This window comes from Lygodium microphyllum, chromosome 22, assembly GCF_053477565.2.
Source record: "Lygodium microphyllum isolate KBCC chromosome 22, Lygodium_microphyllum_v1.1.10, whole genome shotgun sequence".
NCBI lineage: Eukaryota > Viridiplantae > Streptophyta > Polypodiopsida > Schizaeales > Lygodiaceae > Lygodium > Lygodium microphyllum.
In genome coordinates, this window is record NC_141156.1 from 129,840,870 (window position 1) to 129,863,165 (window position 22,296).

Below are 22,296 nucleotides of genomic sequence, written 5' to 3' on the forward strand. Positions count from 1 at the left end.
CAATCAATTTGAGAGTGAGGAGAAGTAATTCTCACTCTCACAAGATCATGCAAAGATGTACAAACACACATGCATTATCTATTATGCAATGATAAGAACTGATTTCTTTGCAGTATGAGAGAATAAAGAGGGGAAATCAGCCTTTCTTCATCGTTGATCAGCGGTACATGGATAGGGCTTGCTTCTTGTTGCTAAAATGGAAGAAAAAGCTCGAGAAGGAGGTGCTGTAATGAATTTACAGGCTTGCTGTCCTGTAAAACAGCAGTGATAGAAGAAGGAATATGGAGGAATTTGATAATGGAGAAGTGGGGGATGATGATGGGGATGGATGGGGCCAGTTTCTGGCTATTTGTGGGTGCTGTACATGAGTTTACAGCAAAGAAAAATGATGCTGAATGAAAAAAAACGAGCTTTTATTTATAGGAGAAGGAAGAGCTAGTACAAAAGGGGAAAGCGGAGTAGCACAAGACAAGTGTCCAGCCACATGTCATGAGATGTGACAAGTGGTGGGACACTTGGAAACTTGTATGACAAGTGTCTTGACACTTGTCTCTTCTCTATGGCCTTCCTTTTTGGGCTGAATACTGTCAAGAATAGAGAGTACAGAATTTACTATTTTTAGAATGACATCCCTATTTTTTAAAACTAGCATTTTTAGGCTGATCCAAGGCTCCTAAAATTTAGGGACCCCCAATATGGGTGTCATATGAAAGCTTTTTCTGTGTACATCGCAAAAACGGTATCAGAATCTTCATGTGACTTTCCTATGCAAAGAAATGTGCATTTCAAGCTTTTAGCCCACACAAGCATTTCATGATCATGCCATCTTGTTGATTGTAATTGTCTGTTCTGGCGGATCTAGCCCACACTTCAAGGCATCAATCCTTTCTGTGTGTGAGTCTAACCCTGATATGTGTGAGTTCTGGTCACATGTGCCCAATCGGGCCATATAGGTGGAAGTGTGAACTATCTTTTCTCTAACCCACCGTATGGGTCCACCATAACCTGTGACTACTTATCAGTGGCCAGCTCCAATGCACTTTTCTTTATATCTAATTAGTGCAAAGGAAACAAATTTAATAAATCATTATATAGACAAATTAATGAAAAAGGATACGAATTCTGTTACTATAGAGTTGTGACAGTGACCGAGTAGCCAAGTGTTTCTTTGTGGCATGGCCGGTTGGGACACACGAGTCAAACAAGAATGAAAGTGCTTTCTCGTTTGGGTTACTTGCATTGTCTTCGTTATGCCGATTTTGAGCACTGTGATCCTTGTATTTATGGCAAACATACACAGACTTCTCACAAAAAGTCTCTTTCTTTGAAATCTTCTCCTCTAGAGTTAGTACATTCGGATGTATATCAAATGCCAGGATTATCTTTAGGGGGAAAGAAATATTATCACCTTTGTCGATGATGCTACACAGAAAGTATGTGTTTACCCTATTCGTAGCAAGGATGAGGTGCTTGACAAGTTTAAAAAATTCTTGGCATTGACTGATAATCATACAGATAAGACACTTAAGTGTCTTCGCTCTGTCAATGGTGGGGAATATGTGTCCAAAGCCTTTCAGGCATTTTGTGATAGCAAAGGGATAAAGAGGGAGCTCATTGCCCTTTATAATCCACCCCAAAATGGAGTTGCAGAGCATATGAATCGGACCATACACGGTAAGGTCCGTACGATGCTGTCTCATGTGTGGTCGGGCAAGCCACCTTCATATGCCCATCTGAAAGTGTTTGGCTGCTAGACTTTTGTGCACATTCGTAAAGAAAAACACAACAAACTTGAGCCAAAGTCTAGTAAATGCATTTTCCTAGGATATGGTGACAAGGGTGAAATGGGGTATAAATTGTGGAATCTCGAGAAAAGGAAAATAGTATGCAGCAATGATGTTATCTTCCGGGAAGATCTCATGCACAAACAGCCCGAGTACATTTTGGACAGCAAAATGTGTCTGCTGTACAGCAGCAAATACCTGTTGTAAATGAACTTATAAATGCATGAAATGATGCTGGAAATGATCAGCCAGCTATTGCCTATGAAACAGCCGGGACAGCAAGCTGTTAATGCTGATTTGCAGGCTGAAATGCCAGGACAGTAATGTGGCTGAGTATGTCATGTTGACAGACTGTGGTGAACCGTCTTGCTTCAAGGAAGCAATGGACAGACATGACAACAAGAAATGGTATAAAGCCATGCTGTCAAAGATGGAAGCTCTTGGAAAAAATGGCACTTGGGACTTGGTGCAGTTGCCTAAAGGGCAGAAAACCCTTCCATGCAAATGGGTTTACAAAATCAAGGTCACTTCTGGTTCCTCACCCAAGTACAAAGCAAGATTGGTTGCAAAGGGGTACAAGTAGAAGCATGGAATTGACTTTGATGAGATTTTCTCTCTTGTAGTCAAGATGACTACATTGAGAACCATTTTGGGCTTGGTTGCAGTTGAGGATATGGAGCTCATACAGATGGATGTAAAGGCTGCGTTTTTACATGGTGATTTGCATGAAGACATCTATATGTAGCAGCTTGAAGGGTTTGTTGAACAAGGGAAAGAAAAAATGGTATGTAAGCTCAAAAGGAGTTTGTATGGGCTAAAACAAGTACCAAGAGAATGGTATCATAAGTTTGATACATTCATGCAGTCCCAAGGCTTTCATAGAAGTCAAGTGGATCATTGCTTGTACACCAAGAATGCAGCAGATGGCAGCCTGATTATCTTGGTTTTGTATGTAGATGACATGCTGATTGTTGGCAGGGATACTCATGCCTTGGATTCATTGAAGCAAAGTTTTCATGGCAGCTTTGACATGAAGGATCTGGGTGATGCAAATCACATTCTTGGCATGTGAATACTCAGAGATAGATCTAAAGGCTTACTCTATCTATCTCAGCAGGAGTATATCTCCAAAGTTTTGCAGCGTTTCAATATGGAGGGGGGAAAAACAATTGGGGTTCCATTGCCTCCGTATGTGAAACTCAGTGCAGAGGACAGTCCTATATCTGATGATGAGAAGGCTGAAATGGCCAAGATACCATATGCTTCGGCTGTTGGCAGTTTGATGTATGCTATGGTTGCTACACGTCTTGACATTGCTTTTGCAGTGGGAGTGGTTAGCAGATACATGGCAACCCCTGGCAAAAAGCATTGGGATGTAGTGAAAGGTATTATGAGATACCTCAAAGGCACAAAGGAGTTGTGTATCTGCTTTGGAAAGCAGAAGGCATTTGTTGTTGGCTTTACGGATGTAGACTATGTTGGTCATGCGGACTGCAAGAAGTCCACTTCTAGGTATGTGTTTACTCACACAGGAGGAGCAGTCACTTGGATCTCCAGGCTACAAAAGTGTGTTGCATTGTCTACTACAGAGGTAGAGTATGTAGCTGCCACTGAGGCATGCAAGGAGGCTTTATGGCTTTTACGTCTGGTGGGAGAGCTTGGCATCACAGAGTTACTTGTTCTCCATTGTGATAGTCAGAGTGCTATCATGCTAGCACGGAATCTTGTCTTTAATGCAAAGACAAAGCACATACAAGTGAAGTACCACTTCATTAGAGATGTACTTGACAGCAAGAGCATTGAGCTTGTCAAAGTGCATACAGATGATAATCCTACAGACCTTCTCACGAAAGGTCTTCCAGCAGAGCGGTTTGCTCATTGCCGACAGATGATGGGAGTTGGATAGATATATTTATTTCAGCTTTGTACATACCTAGACTTAGTTGATTCTTTTCTCCTCTTAAGGCACATTGCCTTTAGGTGGGAGGTTGTTGGGAATAAAGGGCTATCGTGCCTTTTATATGTGCAATGGTGTGACACACCCGTAGCACATTGTACTTTCATACATATATCTATCTAAAAACCTAAAGTGGTATACTCTCGTCATTGTACCGAAAAACGTGTTCACTCTCTACTCTGCTCACTTGCACTCTCTCTGTCTCTCTCATTGCGTTTAAGGTCTGTCTGCCTCGATCTTCGTGCCTAACCTTTCCCTACATCTGCCATAAAATAACTGGCACCCACTAATCCTCCCTGTAAATGAAATGCATAGCCCATTGAAACACAACCAGACTCCCACATGGATTGATTGACCTGCTAACAGCTGCTAATAGAGCCATTGTTATATCACTTTGTTTGCAATTAAAGAAACATTAGTTCTTCTCTAATTTGTTGTGTACCATGTTCTGTGCTGCTCAGATTTTGTTTGTTGTGCTGTGTAATTTATACAATAACCATTTATAGGCTTAAGGAAGTGACATAGTTGCAAAGGGTTTCTAAAATGGGAGGTATGAAATGGGTTTTGTAGATTTCATACGAGTTTTGCAAAATGTTAGAAATGGGCTTCATTCTAGATAGAAAACAACTAAGAAACTTCTTATACATATAAAAATATTACTTATTTAACATGGCTAACAGAGTGATTGTTATTCATTATTCCATACAATACAGCTGAACATTCTACATAACATCAATATTACATTTGTTATGGTTCGTTATCCATGACCAACAGTAGCTCTACTATCGAAGAAAACATCAATATATACATGCATCATGGATAGCAACTCAACTAAAACTCTTTCAATCAATGTCAATATCCATGTAAACGGGTCAAACAAATCCATGATAAATGTCGATTCCAAACATTTTTTAGGTTAGGCCTTTATGGAAAGTTTAAAATAGACATTTTATGTGTTTATTGAATGCCCAGGTATTAAATGAGTTTCCTAACCTTTGAAAGGCTTCTTGGCAACTGTGATTTGGAACTCTATCTCCTGCTAGGTATGCTACAGTATGAACAGGAAGCATTTCATCGAAAGGGGAATAAACGAAATTGACTGAAATTTGCTTGAAACTGATGGTCATTTCATGTCACAATGTATGTGAATATACTCTTTATCATGTCCGACCACAGAAAAATCATGTTTCTTGTGTCCACAACAACAAAAGGATCAGAACGGAAAAAATCCATCCTCAATTGCTAGGGTAACTTGTTTAATTTAGAGTATCCAATATCTATAGTTCCTTGTGCACAACTTGTGAGCCATTCTAAATAGTGAGCCGTTTGAGGTCTAGAGGATGGTATCACAACTTGTGCACCCAAGTTGAACTGAAGGGCCATTCTAGCCCCTTGAGGAGGCTTCTTTGCCTTCAGTGTCTAATCAGAGTGGAAAGCAAAAATGGGAAAGCTACCACTGATAAAGGCAAGGAGCTTTGAGGGCAGCTACTGTGGACCTTAGCAAGACTCTGGTTGTTGATTTGACAGGCAGGCTGAATGTTGTCTAATGCAAGGGCATGGTGATTGTCTGTTGTTTTTTGGGCAGAACATGTGGCTGAGGTGCAATTGGTTGTTTTCTGCCATGTGGATCTACACTGGTTAGTTAGCTTGACGAGCAGGAGACTTGCTAGGGCAAGTTCTGATGGGCTTGCTGTCTGATGGGTCACGAGATAGTTCAAGGGGTTTCAGGGAAATCAATAATGGGACGTGTCTTATTGCCAAGCCTGATGGTGTGTTGTAACTGGCTGGCAATGTGAGTGTGAGCTGGTGTGGTCATGATTGGAATTCCTGCAAGTTGTAGTTTTGTGTGTTACTCGGGCAACATTTTTCCTTGATGCTGCAACCAGGTTGTTTTTAAACAGCCTTAGGTCTCCAAGCAGGAGTTGAGTTGAATATTTGATCATATTGCTATATGCACAACCGACAATTCTTGTGAAGACGTTCAATCCTTTTTTTGGCCCTTGGGCAAGAACATGTGTGAGAATGATCATACCATCACTTATGTGGTCTTCAATGACTGTCCCTTATTTCTTTTTGGCTCACAATATCATTTTTTGGTAAGAGTATCTTTAATCCCTCACACATATCATAGCAAAGATTAAACTCTTCAATCATTGCATTGTAACATTGTTTCAGTTGATACTTAACTTTGGTGCTTGTCATTGTAGTACGCTATCACAACATGGAGTTCATAGTTTTCCTTCCCTTTTCCTTCACAACAGAACTCTTAGGGTGAGATATCAAGGCTCTAGAGCCACAGAAGATCTCACTCGCTTCTATAAAGATGTAACAGGTGCACATCCTTTCTTTTCTTCTGGCTCTAGATTCTGTGCTAGTTATCTAAGCTTTTGACCCATTCCCTGCAGGTCTTGAACCTATCAATGTAAGCTATCTATATGCTGAGCAAATTACTGCAATCCAACAATCGGGGGCAGGAAGCAGGTTTTCACGGTCAGAGTCTCTGGGAGCACGGCTGCAAGAGAATTTATATTTGGCACTTGCGTTTTTGTTTTTAATTTTCCAGGGACTCTCTGCATTTGTTCCAAAAACTTTTGCTAAGATAAAGAATTACTGGACTGCACAACACACACAAACAAAATCACTCAGACAGGGCTTGTCAGCCAATTTGAAGCAAAAGCAGCATGAGGATGTGTCCAAGAGGAACAAAGGTAAAAGTCCACTGATGCAAGAGAATAGGGAGGCTGGGAAAGGAGTTAGGTCTGTACCTGCTTGGTCTTCATCATCCCTTGCTGCTGTAGCTCTTGCTGAAGGTAGCTCCAGCAGGGTAGCAACAGACGATGCTTGTGAGATTGGGCATGTTGTACACAGAAGCCATCTCTGGGGTTGAACCTTGGAAATTCATCTATGTACAAGTTTTGGTAATGTCTATTCCACTGATCTAAATGTGACATCCTTACTGCTATAGATTCTTGCTAGTCATTTCCAGGGGCATTTGTGGAATAGTGAGAACTGTTACCCAGCAATGCCTGTGCACTGAGCAAGGATATGCTTCAATCTTACTAGGGTGAATCCTTCAATTTTGTGGGAGGTAAATGTACAATCCCATAATGCCTTGTACACAAGAGATTATTTTTCTAGTGACCATCTATGGTAGTTCAATGTGGCCTATGCAATATGCAGTGTGCTTTTGGACTAGCCTATCTTCTCTTCGAATGGTATTTGTCTGAATCCATGTTAATATGAAATTTAAACAAGTGAACGTCAAAATGTGCATGTGTTTATTCTTTGTGCACTGGTGCTATTATATTTTTGTTGTTTTTAGTTTCTTTGATTATCTATGGCATCCGCAACACATTTGCTTGAGGGCTTACTCCCCCAGGGGAGGAACCAGTTACTCTGTTTTAGATACTTGCAATGATATTTAAAAGAGACTCAACTCATATAGAGCTGCTGAAGGAATAATATATCTTTTGAGTCTTATGGATTTTTTATAGCAGGTGGATGGAACAGGGTTTCAATTCGTTGTAACCTAATTTTTATATAGCGCTAGTATTGCTTGGAGATTATATTGACTACTTAATAATGTTATAGCAGCTGTTAAGAGCCTTGTTCTTAAAAGCGCATCCTTATATTTGTCTAAATGTCAAAACAATAACAATGCTGTATACAGGATCTGGAACATATGCACAGGTGTCATGGTCCCCATCACATTTATATAATCAAATAACCAAGTAAATAGGTAAATGCTGCCTGCACACACACAACAGACATTCAAATATTATTGTATGCTATACATGAACATGCATGGTGTGCTAGGATGCGGGTTCTTTACCCTGATGTACTGGAGCTATTTAGCACTGGATGTGGGCTGCTAGTGTTCGTACTTTACCCTGATATACTGGATCTATAAGTTTTTTGCAGGGTAGACACTTGTATCAATTTGTCAAAGCTCTTTCATGTTCTTAGTAGTGTGTATTATGTAACTCTCTATGTATAGAGGTGTGCATATGTGTGCAGGTGAGGCTATCCAACTCTTTGAAGATGAGGAATGGTAGTTGGAAGAACAACTGTTCTCCTTGCAAGCATGTGGCATGATAAAGGGAGCTTGTATGAGTGTTAGTTTGTTGAAACAGAACTTGTGCTAGAGCCCATTACAAAATTGCACATAAGTGCTAGGTGCGTGAAGGTTATGGCAAAACTGATGAAGCTCATTTGAAATGACTATTGACAGTCGATGAGTAAAGTCAGTAGTAAAGTGAGCTGCATTCAGATAAAAAGGCAGTCTGTTGACCATAAATTTGGAACACCAAAAGCATTCTCACAAGTTCTTAGTAGTAATAAATAAATGAACTTGGACGTGTGGTGTAACTCTCATTGTGCAATGCACTCCATAAGCAGTTGCGAACAACAGGAGTACAAGTTTGCTATCACGAGACATTGATATGGATGAAAGATGCAAGGTAGTCATGAAGTTTAGATGTAATCAATTTCAGATTTAATTATGTGCCATATATGAAAGCCTTTGGAGTGTTGTAAGCTTTTGAGTTGCTTAGACTGTAAGGTGTCTCGAATGATTTATTGAACTCAAATTGCTGGAGTCATTTTGCACATGCTAGGTGTATTGTTATTCATTGTTGCCTATTGCCATAGATGTGTTTTAGTTTTCAAATCTACTAGGCATTCATTGGTTTGCTAAAGGGTGTCTCATTTTACCATTAAGCATCCACTCGTTTGATAATTGGAAACTCTTATCTACCTTCCACTTGAAATTTGAGCATTGTTGAGTCTCTTATTAACATTGAACATCACTTTTGCTTCATTTCTTAATTATTTTTTGTTAGGGGCATTTTGTTATTTGTTTTGGTGTGAGGAAGGTTCCCACTTACTAGGCCTCCCCATCATCTTGTGGGTGCTCCTATTGGGATGTTTGTTGTTGCGTGCGAGTGTACGCACATGTACATATGTAGGTCTTATGGAGTTAATATTTTGATTATACTTTTTAAAGTGTCATGTTATTCTATTGTTGGATAGGGTTAAACCATGTGGTGTTTAAAAGCAAATCATTGCCAAATAGCAATCATAACAATAAAATTGCACGTGTCTAAACAAATATATGAAAGGAAAATTATAAATCAATATTCACCAAAGCTTAACGTAGCAAAAGATAATCAAACAAACTATTAAAGGATCTAATAGCTTTTCTTTCTCATTTACACAAAATCCGTAGCTTTATCTTCAATCATCATCTAGCATTGATAAGCTTATTTGGATAGCAAAAAGAAGGTTTTTCATTAAAAATCAAGATATACTAAAAAGCTAATTCAGTTGCTTGTTAGGATGAAGATATTTATTTTTTAATTACATACCAATGATTTGCTCTCATTCACAAAATACATGGGAATATTTTGAAGGAATTGGAGACAACATTCTTTCCATCAGGATAATAAACTTGGTAGGAAAAGCTCGAGTAAAATAGTATAGCACATTCATCTTAGCTCTTGACACATCCACATTAGGATTGATAAGAAAAGGACATAGAGATTTCATTGTATTTATGTGTGTTTGTTGATGCATAAATGCTAAATACCACAAAAGTGAGCAACCAACGCCATATAAATATCTTTTGATTGGGCATATGTTTGTATATTTGCAATATATGTTTGAGCAAATTAAAGATATGAAGTTGAACATGTAGACGAAGTGTCCCATGATTATGAAATAACATGCCAATTAAAAATTGAGCATGTCCCAAAGAATCTTATAAAGTCTAAGGTTGATAATGGAGTATATCATTGTTAAACCCATTGGTATTTATAACCGATGGCGAAGGAAGATTTATATAATTAGTAGGTTGAGGTAAAGAAATCATAGTCAAACAATGGAGAGGGGGATATGATAAATCATAGAAAGTGAAAATATTAAGTGATAGGGGTATTGGAAAGGAGGGAAAGGAAACAAGTAAATTTGAAGAGATTTTATAAGAAAAGTGAATGGAATAGGTTGAACAATAGGATTGGGATAGTAGGTTCATTGATAAATGGGCAAGGGGTAAATAAAAGGATATAAAGAGATAATACAACAAGAAAAGTAAACAGAGGAATCATATCAAGATTAGTGTTAAGAGGGAGATATAAATATGAAGGCATTGAAATATCTTTTGATAAGAAAGGAGATCAACAAGATCAATCAGATAAACAGAAGATCGATAATTAAAGACTTAAAAGAAGATATAAGCAAATAGGGTTTTTATGTAATGTAAGAAAAGACGCGAGTGCAAGGGCTGGATATTGGATTAAAAAAATGTACTCCATTGTTGATGGTGAACCATTACATCCTTCTCTAAAGGTGGATGCCAAGCATGATCTTTACAACATAAAGTCTTCTAAACATATGTTTGTAACCCATCTGAAAGCTTACTCTACAGAGTGAACATAAATGATTGCTTGTAGAATAACATTCTCTACATAAAGATTGATAGCCTTCTCACTAGGAATCTGCAAGTCTCTTGTGATATACATGAATGACAATAATTGTGACTTATGATAAACTAGAGCATTAATAGTACAATGAAAAATCAATTTAAGTAAATCAACAAACCAAAGATTGTCACCCATCTTTCCAAGTAAACAATGTTAAGAGACATATACACAACAAATTTCTGTTGTTGATATCTAATCCAGAAGATAGGGGGAGGCGATACTAGATGAGCAAAATAAAGAAAGTCTTCGTGCTAATAACTAATACATTGCTAAAGGCGGTCCACCTTAGCAGAAAGAGTATCATTTAATTTGGCTTGTTGCTTTCTAGCTCCTCTATGGAAGATTGAATAGAAGAGACTATAGGAATAGGGGGAGGAACAAAAAGTTTAGTCACTTTATGTTGTAACTCAATAATCTTTTGTTGTGCTGCAATAGTTTTCTTAGAATGCTGTAACTCACCCTCACAACTACCTAGCTTAGAAGGTAAAACCACCGTATCGGATAGGGTAGAATCATGCTTTTGTGTTAAGAAGGCTTGAACATTCTTAACAACAACTAATTTATATGTAATCAGAGCAATACCTTTTTTAAGGGTGTCCAACAAACTCATAGCTTAGAAGCTAAAGCCACCATATCAGATAGGGTAGAATCACGCTTATGTGTCAAGGAGGCTTGAACATCCTTGACAACAACTAACTTATTTGTCAATAGAGCAATACCTTTTTTAAGGGCGTCCAAAAAACTCATAGCTTTGGTAATCTCCTTGTGAATATCACTCAGAGTGGCTCTTTTTGATGCTAAATCCTCTAAAGCTTTACTCAATTGACTTGTCAAGGAATCTACCTTTTCTTGCAAAGAGGTATAGACTTCTATATACATAGCTTGGAGAGAAGAAGTCATTGTTGTTTCTAGTGTTGCTTGGATACTGGAGACCATTTGTGAGAGCATAGGTCCACGTGATACTATTTCTAGAAATGATGGAGTTTGAGGGTCAAGTTGCCATTCCCTTTTCATTGCAAATAGATTGGTACATGAAAGAAATGCAAGAAGGGAACTAGTAGAAATAGTAGGCATAGGAGCTTGTATAGAAGAACGATAAAGAATAGGAATAGAAAATGGGGTTTGTAGATGAGAACGTTTCTTGTGGATCACCTTGGTCTTCCATATCATCAGAATTTTTTTGCATTGGAGGAGGGGAAGGAACTAGAGGTGGAGGTTGTACAAGAGTATTGCCAAAATCAGGAATGTGAATGCTACCTAGGGGAGGCTTAAGGGTAATCACCTTCTGGAGCAAAGTCCCATAAGAAACATTACTAAGCTGGCCTTTTTGAACTCATTGGAAATGTTGATCCATCTTCAAAAGGAATTGTGTCCAATTGAACTTGATACCCACAACGATCTTGACACAAGTAGTAAAAAGCTCATTGGACAAGTATTTTGGTGATGCTTGCCGATCTTGTAAGAATCGGCATAATTGCTTCCATATAGGAGAAGAGCTGATACCCTTGAATTGGTAATAGCTTTCTTGGGCACCAATGGGATAGAAGTCTCCTTTTGATGAAGAAGAGCAACAATCTCCTCAGCTAGTTTACTGCTAGGAACAAGAGAAGCAGCAAGGGGTAAAAACAAGGCCTTATTGATATTGGTAGAAGATAAATAGAAGTTATGACCAGATACCAAGCATGAATGCTTTTTATAGAATTTCAGAAAGGAATAACAAAGTTTAGCATTTACAAGCAGCAATGTGAGAGCAACAAAAGGACGATGATCGACTCGACGAAATACAATTAGTATCTGGCAAGAGGGAATAGTTGTGAATTGGTAGTGGGCATATTGAATTGCTATCAGTGGGGAGGTGCTATTTAGACTATACACAAGATATACCACACACATACAAACCATGAAGATAAGAAAATAAATTCCTACAAAAATAACATAGAAACTACCATTGAGAGAAAAATTAGGGAAGAACCCAGATTGATGAGACTACACGCCCACCCCCCCCCCCCCCCAAATGAATTCGACATGACCAATGCACACATGCGATCGATAGCTTCGTGATATGAAAACACATAGGCATCTTGAAACCTCATAGTCAAACACAGAAAAGAAAATAAATGATCAAGCATACCACGAACCTTGATACTGATCAGAGATCAAATAAAAATAAGAACAGACTTGTAATAGAACCATCGATTGACAAATAGAAAAGACAGGGACTAGTAAGACTAACATTGTCCAATTATCCCATCCGTGTAATTGCATTTTGTCAACCTATGGTGCAGTGTAGCAAGTGGATGATTGTTATTTTTTGTATTCATTTTATGAGTTACAAAATTAAATAGTAGTGAATTTTAATTTAGCCTGTTAATGTAAGGTCAATTGGATTTCACAACCCAATCCCACTCAAACTTTGACTTGACACGGGTTTCTAAAAGTGTAGTTTATTTTTACAATTAGATAATCTTTGGTACAAAAAGCGCATGCATGCTTGACGACATGGCTTTATTTTATTACAATCTAATGTTTGCAGTGCATGTGCACGTGCATATGTGATAACATGGATTCATAGGGAATTTTTAATATTGAGTGGGGTTAGAGTGCAATGTGCTCATGCAATTTTGCTAGGATTTATTTTGAGAATTAATAGTTTGATTGGATTTAATTATTATTTATGGGATGCATTATGTTCATTTTGTGGTGCAATGTCAGGTTGATATTAATTACAATTTATTAGTGTCTGAGGTGCATGTGAAGGAAAAAGAAACAAACCTAATGGGACACCTGCGATGTTTGACAACAAAACGACAATAGGGACATGGCTCTTCAACAAGTTAATGACTTGTAAAATAGTTTACAAAATGACAATAAGAAATAAATTAAAAAACCCTTGGCTAATCACTATGGCCAAAATAAAAAATGATGTAGAGACATTGGTATAAATATATGGGTGAATTTTCATTTTCATTTCTCTTGGTTGATTTTATTTGGGTTTGATTTTTCAAAATTTTTATGAGAACTTTGATGGATTTTGATATTTTGTTTGATCTTTTTAAATATATTAAAAAAAGAAAAAAAAATATTTTGAAACTTTTCTAAAATTTTGGATAGTTTTTAAGGTTTTGTTCAAAATTTTAATGTTTTTATTGGATTTTTCAAATGTTGATGTAGTTTTCAGATGTCCAGATTTGGGAAAAATATTTTGATTATCATTCTATTTTTCAAAAAATTTTATTGACTTTTTAAACTTTTTTTAAAGGTGTGTTGCATTCTTAAATATTTTAATTCTTTTCAAGTTTTTGAAAAACATGTGTCTTTTTATTGGTTATTGGGTGGGAAAAAAGGTATGTACCCAGATCGTCTACACACTGTGTGAAGAACAACTCCCAGCTCTGCGGCACGAACAGGACGACACGCGCATCCGAGTGCGTAAAACGACAATAAAAATCCATGCATACATGAAAGAAAATCAGAATCTCGCACACGAACTCAAGCAAGAAAATGGTGTGTGCAAACGGGATTAAGAGAGGAGTTGGCTTTGTGGGAGAAGGGTGGTTGGAGGATGTGGAGGCGGTTGGTGGACCCCAGCAACAAGCGCAGTGAGCATAGGGAAGGAAGGGGAGGGAGGAGGAAGAGGGCCAACAAGCTACAAGTGGCAGTGCCTGGAGGGGGTGGGCGAGAACAATGCTGTGGCGGGTGGGCAGCCCAAGGGTGGTGGGTAGAGGAGGGAGGAGGAGAGAGAAAGAGGAGGAAGATGAAGGAGATGACAAAGAAAAAGAAGGGGAGAAGAGGGTAGGGGGGAGGAGGAAAAGGAGGAGGGAGAGAGAGAGAAAGGAGAGGGAGAGTGTTGGTTATGGAGAGAGAGAGGGAGAGGAAGGCAAGAAAGAGAGAGAGAGAGAGAGTTGGTTATGGGGGGAGAGAGAGAGAGAGAGAGAGAGAGAGAGAGAGGCATGACCCATGGAGGGTTTTGAAGAAAAAAATAATCAAAATAAAATTTTTATTTGTTGTGTTAAAAACGAAAGTTAATGATCCATTGTTTTTGTTAAAAAAAATGTAAGACCGATTCCCCCTCGCAGCATGCGCATGCACGTGGGCGGGGTAAAGAAATTTGCGACGCTGAAAAGAAAACATCCTATAGAAGCATGGGAGGCGGATGCACCGTTATGGACATGATGATGTGTCAGAAGTAAAAAATGGGCATTCACGCAAGCATACGAGGATCGCCACACAAAAAATGACAGAAAAATTAATTTTGCAAAATCCATCTATCGAATTAGGACGGAGTTAAAAGAACAAGTGGGCACGGCAATAGTAGGAATAGGATTGATGATTAGAAATGAGGTGTTTGACATAAAAAAGGAGTGTTCACATGAAAAAATTATCAAAACACATACAAAAATTCTTTGGAACATCAATAGCAAAAAAAATCAAATTGGTGGACTAAAGTATGGTGAAAAGGAAAAATATCCAATTTGATGAGCCACATAGGATTACCAACTGAGAAGATAGTGCCAATGAGGGAAGAGCACATTCACATGAAAAATGTGAAAAACACAATAAAAAAATACTCGTAATCATGTAAAAATTAATGATAGCCAATCAATGCGTTGAAATGTGATAGGCAATAAAAAGAAAAAAAGTACAGTTAGAGGGGAAGGTTAGAGGTGTAAGGTCAAATTGCAAATTTGAGGCAAAAGGGTGCATTCACATGGAAACATATCTATGATATAAAATCCTTCAAAAATTAATAAACGAATGAACCTAACTCAGAATAAGGGACAATAAAAAGGAAAAGTGTCCAATTTAAAGGGGAAACGAGGTTGCGAGGTTAGATTCCAATTTCGGTAAAGCAAGGATGTGTTCACATGAAAATATTTGAAAAATAAGAAATTGTCGAAAGGGAAGGGGATACTTCGAAGGTAGGGTGTAACATGATGAGTGAGTGGAGTAGGGACTGTAGAAGGTCATATAAAATAAATAACAACAATCAAAGATTGGCATGAGGCATTATTATGAGGTGATGCAAAACGAATGTGTAGGGGTGCATCCCCACACTTAAAACCTTAATGAACTAGGTTAGGACAATCAATAGGAGCCTACATACTAACTCACAACATAGCCCCTTGTGTCCTCACACTTATGACATGACATATATGTATACATGCAAGAGTAGGGTTAGAAACACTTGGGCCATTCAGTAGCTAGCCGTGGTTGAAAGTTATTGGTGCGCTAAATGTGCGAGGTGCTCATTGTTGCTCAAGGGGTGGACTTTGATTGTAGAAGGTATCACAACTCAACACAACATATATTAGGATGCTAGGGACCATATAGTAGCACCCAGGGAGGTACCATTATGGATGGAGATTACCGGTTGGTCATCGCGTTGACGAAGCATGTAGCTCGCAGGCTCATTGATCACTCACGCTGAGGATGATAGATTAGTGACTTGCCCCATGTATGTGTATCACTCGAAGAGAGATGATAGGAACCCATATCTCATATCCGGTTTAGAAATTAACAAGAGGAGGGCGACAAGGGAGGATGCGCCATCGTGCACAATTGATGGTGCATCACATGTATCTCACCTTGTTAGGAATAGATACGAGAAGAAATGCCATGGAGCCTTATAGTGCAGTGTGTAGAATAGAGTGATGTGTCTTGTTGTGGTTATATAGGTTTGTTTGTGGAAATCAAAGGTCTATGTTACACTCTTCCCCCATCTGTCTCACGCTCTTTTGATAGATACAAGAGAGCAACCCAATTCTTAACATCCATTTATGTAAGTCTCATTGTTTCTTGTGCCAATGTTGTTTGCCTTGTGCAACATTGATGGTGCAACAGTGCATCTCGCCCTCTACCAATATACAGTGCAGGAAAGGAAGGCCAGGGAGCCTTGTAGTACTGTGTACAGAATATATCATGCTTTTGTGAATTTAGAGACCTAATGTGTGCGTGGAACGCTCCATTCACATAGCTCACCTCTCATTTGAATCAAAGGAAACAAGATTAGTCACTTGCCTCACCTATCTCATGCTCTATTGATGAATATAGAGGGTAGCACATACTCACATCCCCATCTTGTTGGTTGCATCACTCTTAATGGTTCTCGACAAAGTTCGCTTCGGCAAGTTGACACTATCAAGAATTTGTTGAGGAAGGGATGTACCCAAAGAGGTAGCTGATAGATTAGAAATTTGGATTGGATGAAGATATTTTGTTTGCTATAGGAATTACACGGTCTCTATAAGCACATGGACATAGCCCACCAAGGGAGGTGGCTTCACAATTATATCCTAGAAGGATCATCAAAAGGTGTATTGTATTTGGATTGTAGGGTATTGCCATCTTTTCCACAACTAGCTTCTTGCCCAAGGGTCTTTGCTACCTTTTCTTGGAGTGAGGCTTGCTATCATAGGGAAATTTTTTCTTTTCTCCCATAATAATTTATTATCATTAGCGGATGGTTTTGGCAGATACAATCAAGTGCAGATTGTAGAAGAAGACCTATCCAAAGATAACCTTCACAAAAGAAAGGGCACCTATGTCTATAGGGTGATGTCATTTGGACTCTGTAACACCCTTGCTACTTTCCAACAAGTCATGATGGACACATTCCAAAATCATTTGCATGATATTAAAAAGATTGCAGCTAGAACTGCACTAACCAATCTAAAGCAACTGAGAGGATTTCTTGACCATGTGTGCTATTATAGGCGATTCATTACCCACTTTGCAACTAAGGCAACTCCCTTGCACAAGCTTCTTAGGAAAGATATAAAGCTCATTTGGATAGATGATTACAAAGAAGCTTTTAACACCCTCAAGTAGTGCATAATCAAATCACTTATCTTGCGACTTGACTAGACAAATAAATGATCACTACTTTTGGTGTCTTGTCCATGATTTCTGATCTCATTTGGAAGAAACTATGCTAGATTTTGCAGGACAACATCTAAAACTTCTACAAATTATGTGTCTAATGAGTTGTTCATTGCCTCTCAGATAGGGTTGAAGGGCATTAAAATTGATTGGAGTTCTTAACTCCTTACAAAGATGGACCAATACTTCCTAAAGGTCACTTGTTGTAATGTTACCAATGTGATGTATGGCTCCTATGTTAGATATGCTCAATGCCCCATCCTAGAAAATAAGGTGCTACCAATGATCCATGGTGCTCTAAGTTGTAAGGCCCCCATTATGAGGAGAAGCCGTCCTAACTTGTATGTCAGATGAGGTTTATGTGATCAGATGGCTAAAAGGTGACCTTTGTGGATCTAGCCTTTGAATTAGATAGAGTAGTTATGTTGGTAGCAACTTGAGGCACAATGCATTGAGTTGCAAGGTATAGAAATTATCAAGGGCTCCTATTTTGGGCCCTGGCTGGGGGGTCTCAAGGGGGCCAAACACTTGTCAATCTAGTAAGGAGAGTAACTATGCAAGAAGTGGCCCTAGCTGAACGGTCTCAAGGGGGCCAAACACTTGCCAATCTAGCAAGGAGAGCAACTATGCAAGTTGAGTATGACAACATAATGAAGAATGATACTTGGGAGCTAGTTGATCAGCAAAAAAAAAAAAAAGAAAGATTATTGGCACCAAGTGGGTCTAGAAGATAAATTACAAGGGTGATGGTGGTAGCTTAGAAAAGTACAAAGCTAGATTAGTTGCACAAGGATTTTCACAAGTTGAAGGATTTTATTTTCATGAATCATTTGCTCCAACTACTAGAATAACCACCATTCACACGATACTTGCAATGGTTGCTAATAAGAAGTGGCAAGTTTACCAAATGGATGTCAAATCAACATTCTTAAATGGTGACCTAGGAGAGGTGTAAGTAGCTTAGCCACTAAGGTTTGATGCCCCCATTTTGAGAACCAAGTTTGCAAGTTGAAGAAGGCACTATATGGGCTAAAACAAGCCCCTAGAGTATGGTACTAGTAGATAGATAAATTCTTTCTAGGTTTGAATTTCAAAAGATGTGCCTTAGATGCAAACTTGTATGTTTACAAGGATAGTGAAAAGTCTATAGTGGTTGTCCTATATGTGGATGACCTTCTTGTTACAAGTGACTATAACTATATAATCCATTAGACTCGAAAGGATTTCAGCTATGTCAGACTTGGACTTGTTGCACTACTATTTGGGGATTAAAGTTTGGCAAAATCTTCATCTCTCAAAAAAAGTATGCATAGGAGATCTTAAAAGCATTTGGCGTAGTAGCTACACCCATGGAGGTCAATGTGAAGTTATCCATTGAGGATACATCAGCATTAGCAAACATTAGGAGATATAGGAAGTTGGTTTGGTAGGCTCATCTACCTATGTAACACTACGCTAGATATCAATTTTGATGTTGTTGTTTTGAGTAGCTTTCAAATAGACCATGAGAAAGTTATTAGAAAGTGGGATGTGGATGCTTAGATATTTGAAGAGAACTCTTGACTATGGTATCAAATACAATTTCGAAAGTGCTCTTATGGGGATTGTGACAATGGCTGGGCAGGTGACAATGATTCTAAGAAATCAGTTTTTGGATATTGTTTCTCTTTAGGCTCATGAATCTTCTCTTGGATCAGCAAGAAGTAGCCAACTATAGCATTGTCTTCTACCAAAGCAGAGTACAAGGCAGAGTGCTTTGTTGCATGTGAAGTAGTATGGTTAAGGAGGATCCTATGGCATATGGGAGTACATGATGAATATCCAATAGTGCTAATATGTGACAATTAGGATTGCATCACCATTGCCAAAAATCCAGCTTTTCATGCATGCATTAAACACATTGAGATCCAGTATCACTATGTGCTTGACTTGATCAAGGATGGGATGATAGAGCTACTCTACTATCCAATGGAGGAGAATGGAGCATATATATTTACCAAAGCTCTTGTGAAGGATGTGTGTGAGCATGGACATTAGGTGGGTCTTGGCTTGTATGTCAGATGAGGTCTATGTGATAGGATGGCAAAAATGTGACTTTTGTTGATCTAGCCTTTGGGTTAGATAGAGTAATTATGCTGGTAGTAGCTCGAGGCACAATGCATTGAGTTGTGGGTTGTGGGAGTTATCAAGGGGTCTGGGGGCAGTGCTTTCGGTGGCCTGATGGTGCCTGGAATATTCCCTGGCCAACTAGGGGAGATTCATAATATGGTTGGATATGCCGATTAAAGTACCTTCTCGGGCCATAAAAGGAAGACCCCTCTAAAGCCATCATCATTATGTCTTTCACCTAGTCAAAGTTCTTTCAACTACCATTAAGCTCTTCACCTATTATCTATCTGGATCACCATCTAAGCTTCACATGAAGCACATGGGTGGACAGAGACATCTTTGTATCAATTTTTTTGAAATTAAAGCAATCTCAATTCTTCTCATATTTGTTGTGTATTCTTTACTCCTTGCTTTGATTTTTTCCGTTATGCCATGTAATTTCTACATCCTATCTATATATGTTCATTATCTATTCTACCTCTTCACAAAATTTGCCTCCTCCAGATGCAAATCCACCTATCGATCTTCTTGCTCCTGTAGAGGATGCCATGCCTACTGAGATGAGGATAATACTACTTATTTTCCCCTTTTGGTAATCCAATGCAAAAGGTTAAAGAGGGTGGCTAAACTAGTTCCTCATCAAGCTCCTCATGTCATTGTTTCTACCACATCAGGAAGTTCTCTTCCTATGTTCCATAGTTGCCCTAATCTACCTCCTCCAGTTTCAAATCCACCTATCCATCCTCTTGCTCCTATAGAGAATTCCATGCCTATTGATGAGGATGATGCTACTCCTTTTTCCCTTTTGGCAATCCAATGCAAAAGGTTAAAGAGGCTAGCTAAACTAGTTCCTCTTCAAGCTCCTTGTGTCATTGTTTCTACCACATCAGGAAGTTCCCTTCTTATGTTCCTCACTTGTCCTAAATTTTTTTTGGAACAAAGAGAGGGTAACGTGGAGATTCAAGATTCCTCCTTTAATCACCTTGTGTTGGGAGAGGCTATTCCTTTCCTATGCCAAGACATTCAATGCTCTATTAAGTTGATGGTTACAACTTGTGTCCAACATTTGTGCTCCTTTTTATAAGAATATGCATCAATCCAAGGATGAGTTATATAAAGTTACTGTTGAGCTTAGTTTCACAAAGAAGACTTTATCCAATATTTTCAAAGAGATGGAACAAGCTACTAAGCTATTGGAAACTCAGAAGGCTAATATATCCTCCTTATAAACATAACTTAGTGATAACAGGACCCATTTGAAGATTGTTATTGGGTAGAGGGATAGTCTTTTATTTGAAATTTTAGGAATTGTAGACATTGCTACCTACTCACATTGAGGAGTTGCAATCTACCAATACTACTATTGATAGCTAGGCTACAAAGATTAAGGAGTTAAAAGAACAATTAGCTTATTCCCACTCTATTCTCCCAAGTTGTGTTGCTCCTATCGTAACCACACTTTCCCCCATGGACTTGGGGACTCTTTAGCATAGTGTTACATTGTGCCCTTTGTTTAAAGATAAGATGGAATGGCTACAACCTACGATGGAGTTGTTGTGGATAGCCTTTGAGAAGTATGTAATATATGTGCCACCGGATCATTCATTCTTTTTTTGTTACCAACAACAATAGAAGGTGGCATTTTATATTAAGTTGTTCACTATGGATTTGTCTCCTCTTGAGGATAGGTAGGATAGTTCTTGGTCATCAGATATCCTACTAGACGTTGTCAAGATTCTTTTTGAGGATTCTGTGATACCTGACACCATGTTTATGTTCTATATGTATATTATAGGTGATATATTGATTCCGAATGAATAGGATCTCTCTTGGTATATAGGGGATGTAGTCCTTCAAGCAAACTTATATGTTCATTCACTTGAGATTAAGATGGATGAAGCTTTCCAAAGGATATTCCTTTAAAGTGGCTGGATGTTTTGAGACTTTCTAGCATTCTACAATGGGATCCATTATCTTGAATTAGAGACTATTGAAATCCCCTACTTTGGTACTACAGAATACTAACAAATTGAGGTCAGCTCCTATTTCCTACATTGCCCAAAATTTGCCTTTCAAATATTCCTTATTTGATGCTTATTCTCATTGTTTAGCTTTAGGACCTTCTGTTTCCTCCTTAATTTACTATCAACAATTCTTCCATAGATTCAAAGTCTATCATTTCTTTGTCACAAACCCATCATCTGTTATTCCCCCTCTCTTATTCCAACCCTCTTTTGATCCTCATATTCCTATCTATACCCATTGCATGTATAATACTCATCATATGTTTTCTCATACTCCTTTGTTTTCCTTAATCTCCTACTTCTGTCCTTTCTACCTTTCCAATTGATGCTCTTACTCCATTTTCGTTGGATTTTGTTTGTTTCCCTGATACACTATCTCTATTGCTTCCTTCCTTCTATGACTTTTTGGAATGAGAAAATTCTTGAATTGAAAGAAAAACAATAACTAGAAAGTGACTTTTTGGAATCACTGTCTCCTGCCCAATTTGAGTCACAGTACCCCATTAGAGAAGTATCAAAACTATATGTGATACCATTATCAAGATTTTCCTTCAAGTATTTGAGCACTCGCATCCCAGCCTTCCAATGACTCTCATGGGACCTCTTTGAGAACCTTCTTAAAAATCTAATAACAAAACTAATATTTGGCCTAGTGTTGTACAAGTAGATCAAGTTGTCGACCAACCTCTTGTACCTCCCAATGTCTACTAGTGCTGATGTATCCTCAATGGATAACTTTGCATTGACCTCCATAGGTGGATCTATCTCTTGCATCAAGTCATACCAAATGCTTTCAAGATATCCCATGCATACTTCTTTAGAGAGATGAAGATCTTTTTTGGCTCTTGCTAGACTTCAATCCCCAAAAAATAGTGCAATAATCCCAAGTCTATCATTTCAAACTTGGAGCTCAACGCATTTCCAATTTGGTTGATCATATCTTTATAGTCACATGTAATAAGAAGGTCATCCATGTATAGGATAATAACTATAGACTTTTCACCATCTTTGTAGACATAAAAGTTAGCACATGAGGTACATCTTTTGAAATTTAAGTTTAAAAA

At 38.3% G+C, this 22,296-nt stretch overlaps 1 protein-coding gene across 1 annotated transcript in view; it reads left to right on the forward strand.

The window, feature by feature from the left end:
- The window catches only part of LOC148017615 (5'-adenylylsulfate reductase-like 4), a 37,155-nt gene extending 30,219 nt beyond the window's left edge, over positions 1 to 6,936 (forward strand). The window contains exons 3-4 of the mRNA XM_087663537.1: positions 5,949 to 6,073; positions 6,147 to 6,936. Coding sequence (XP_087519663.1) covers positions 5,949 to 6,073; positions 6,147 to 6,628 — 607 coding nt within the window. The 3' untranslated portion in view covers positions 6,629 to 6,936. The remainder of the gene's footprint in view (positions 1 to 5,948; positions 6,074 to 6,146) is intronic.
- Positions 6,937 to 22,296: the final 15,360 nt, after the last annotated feature.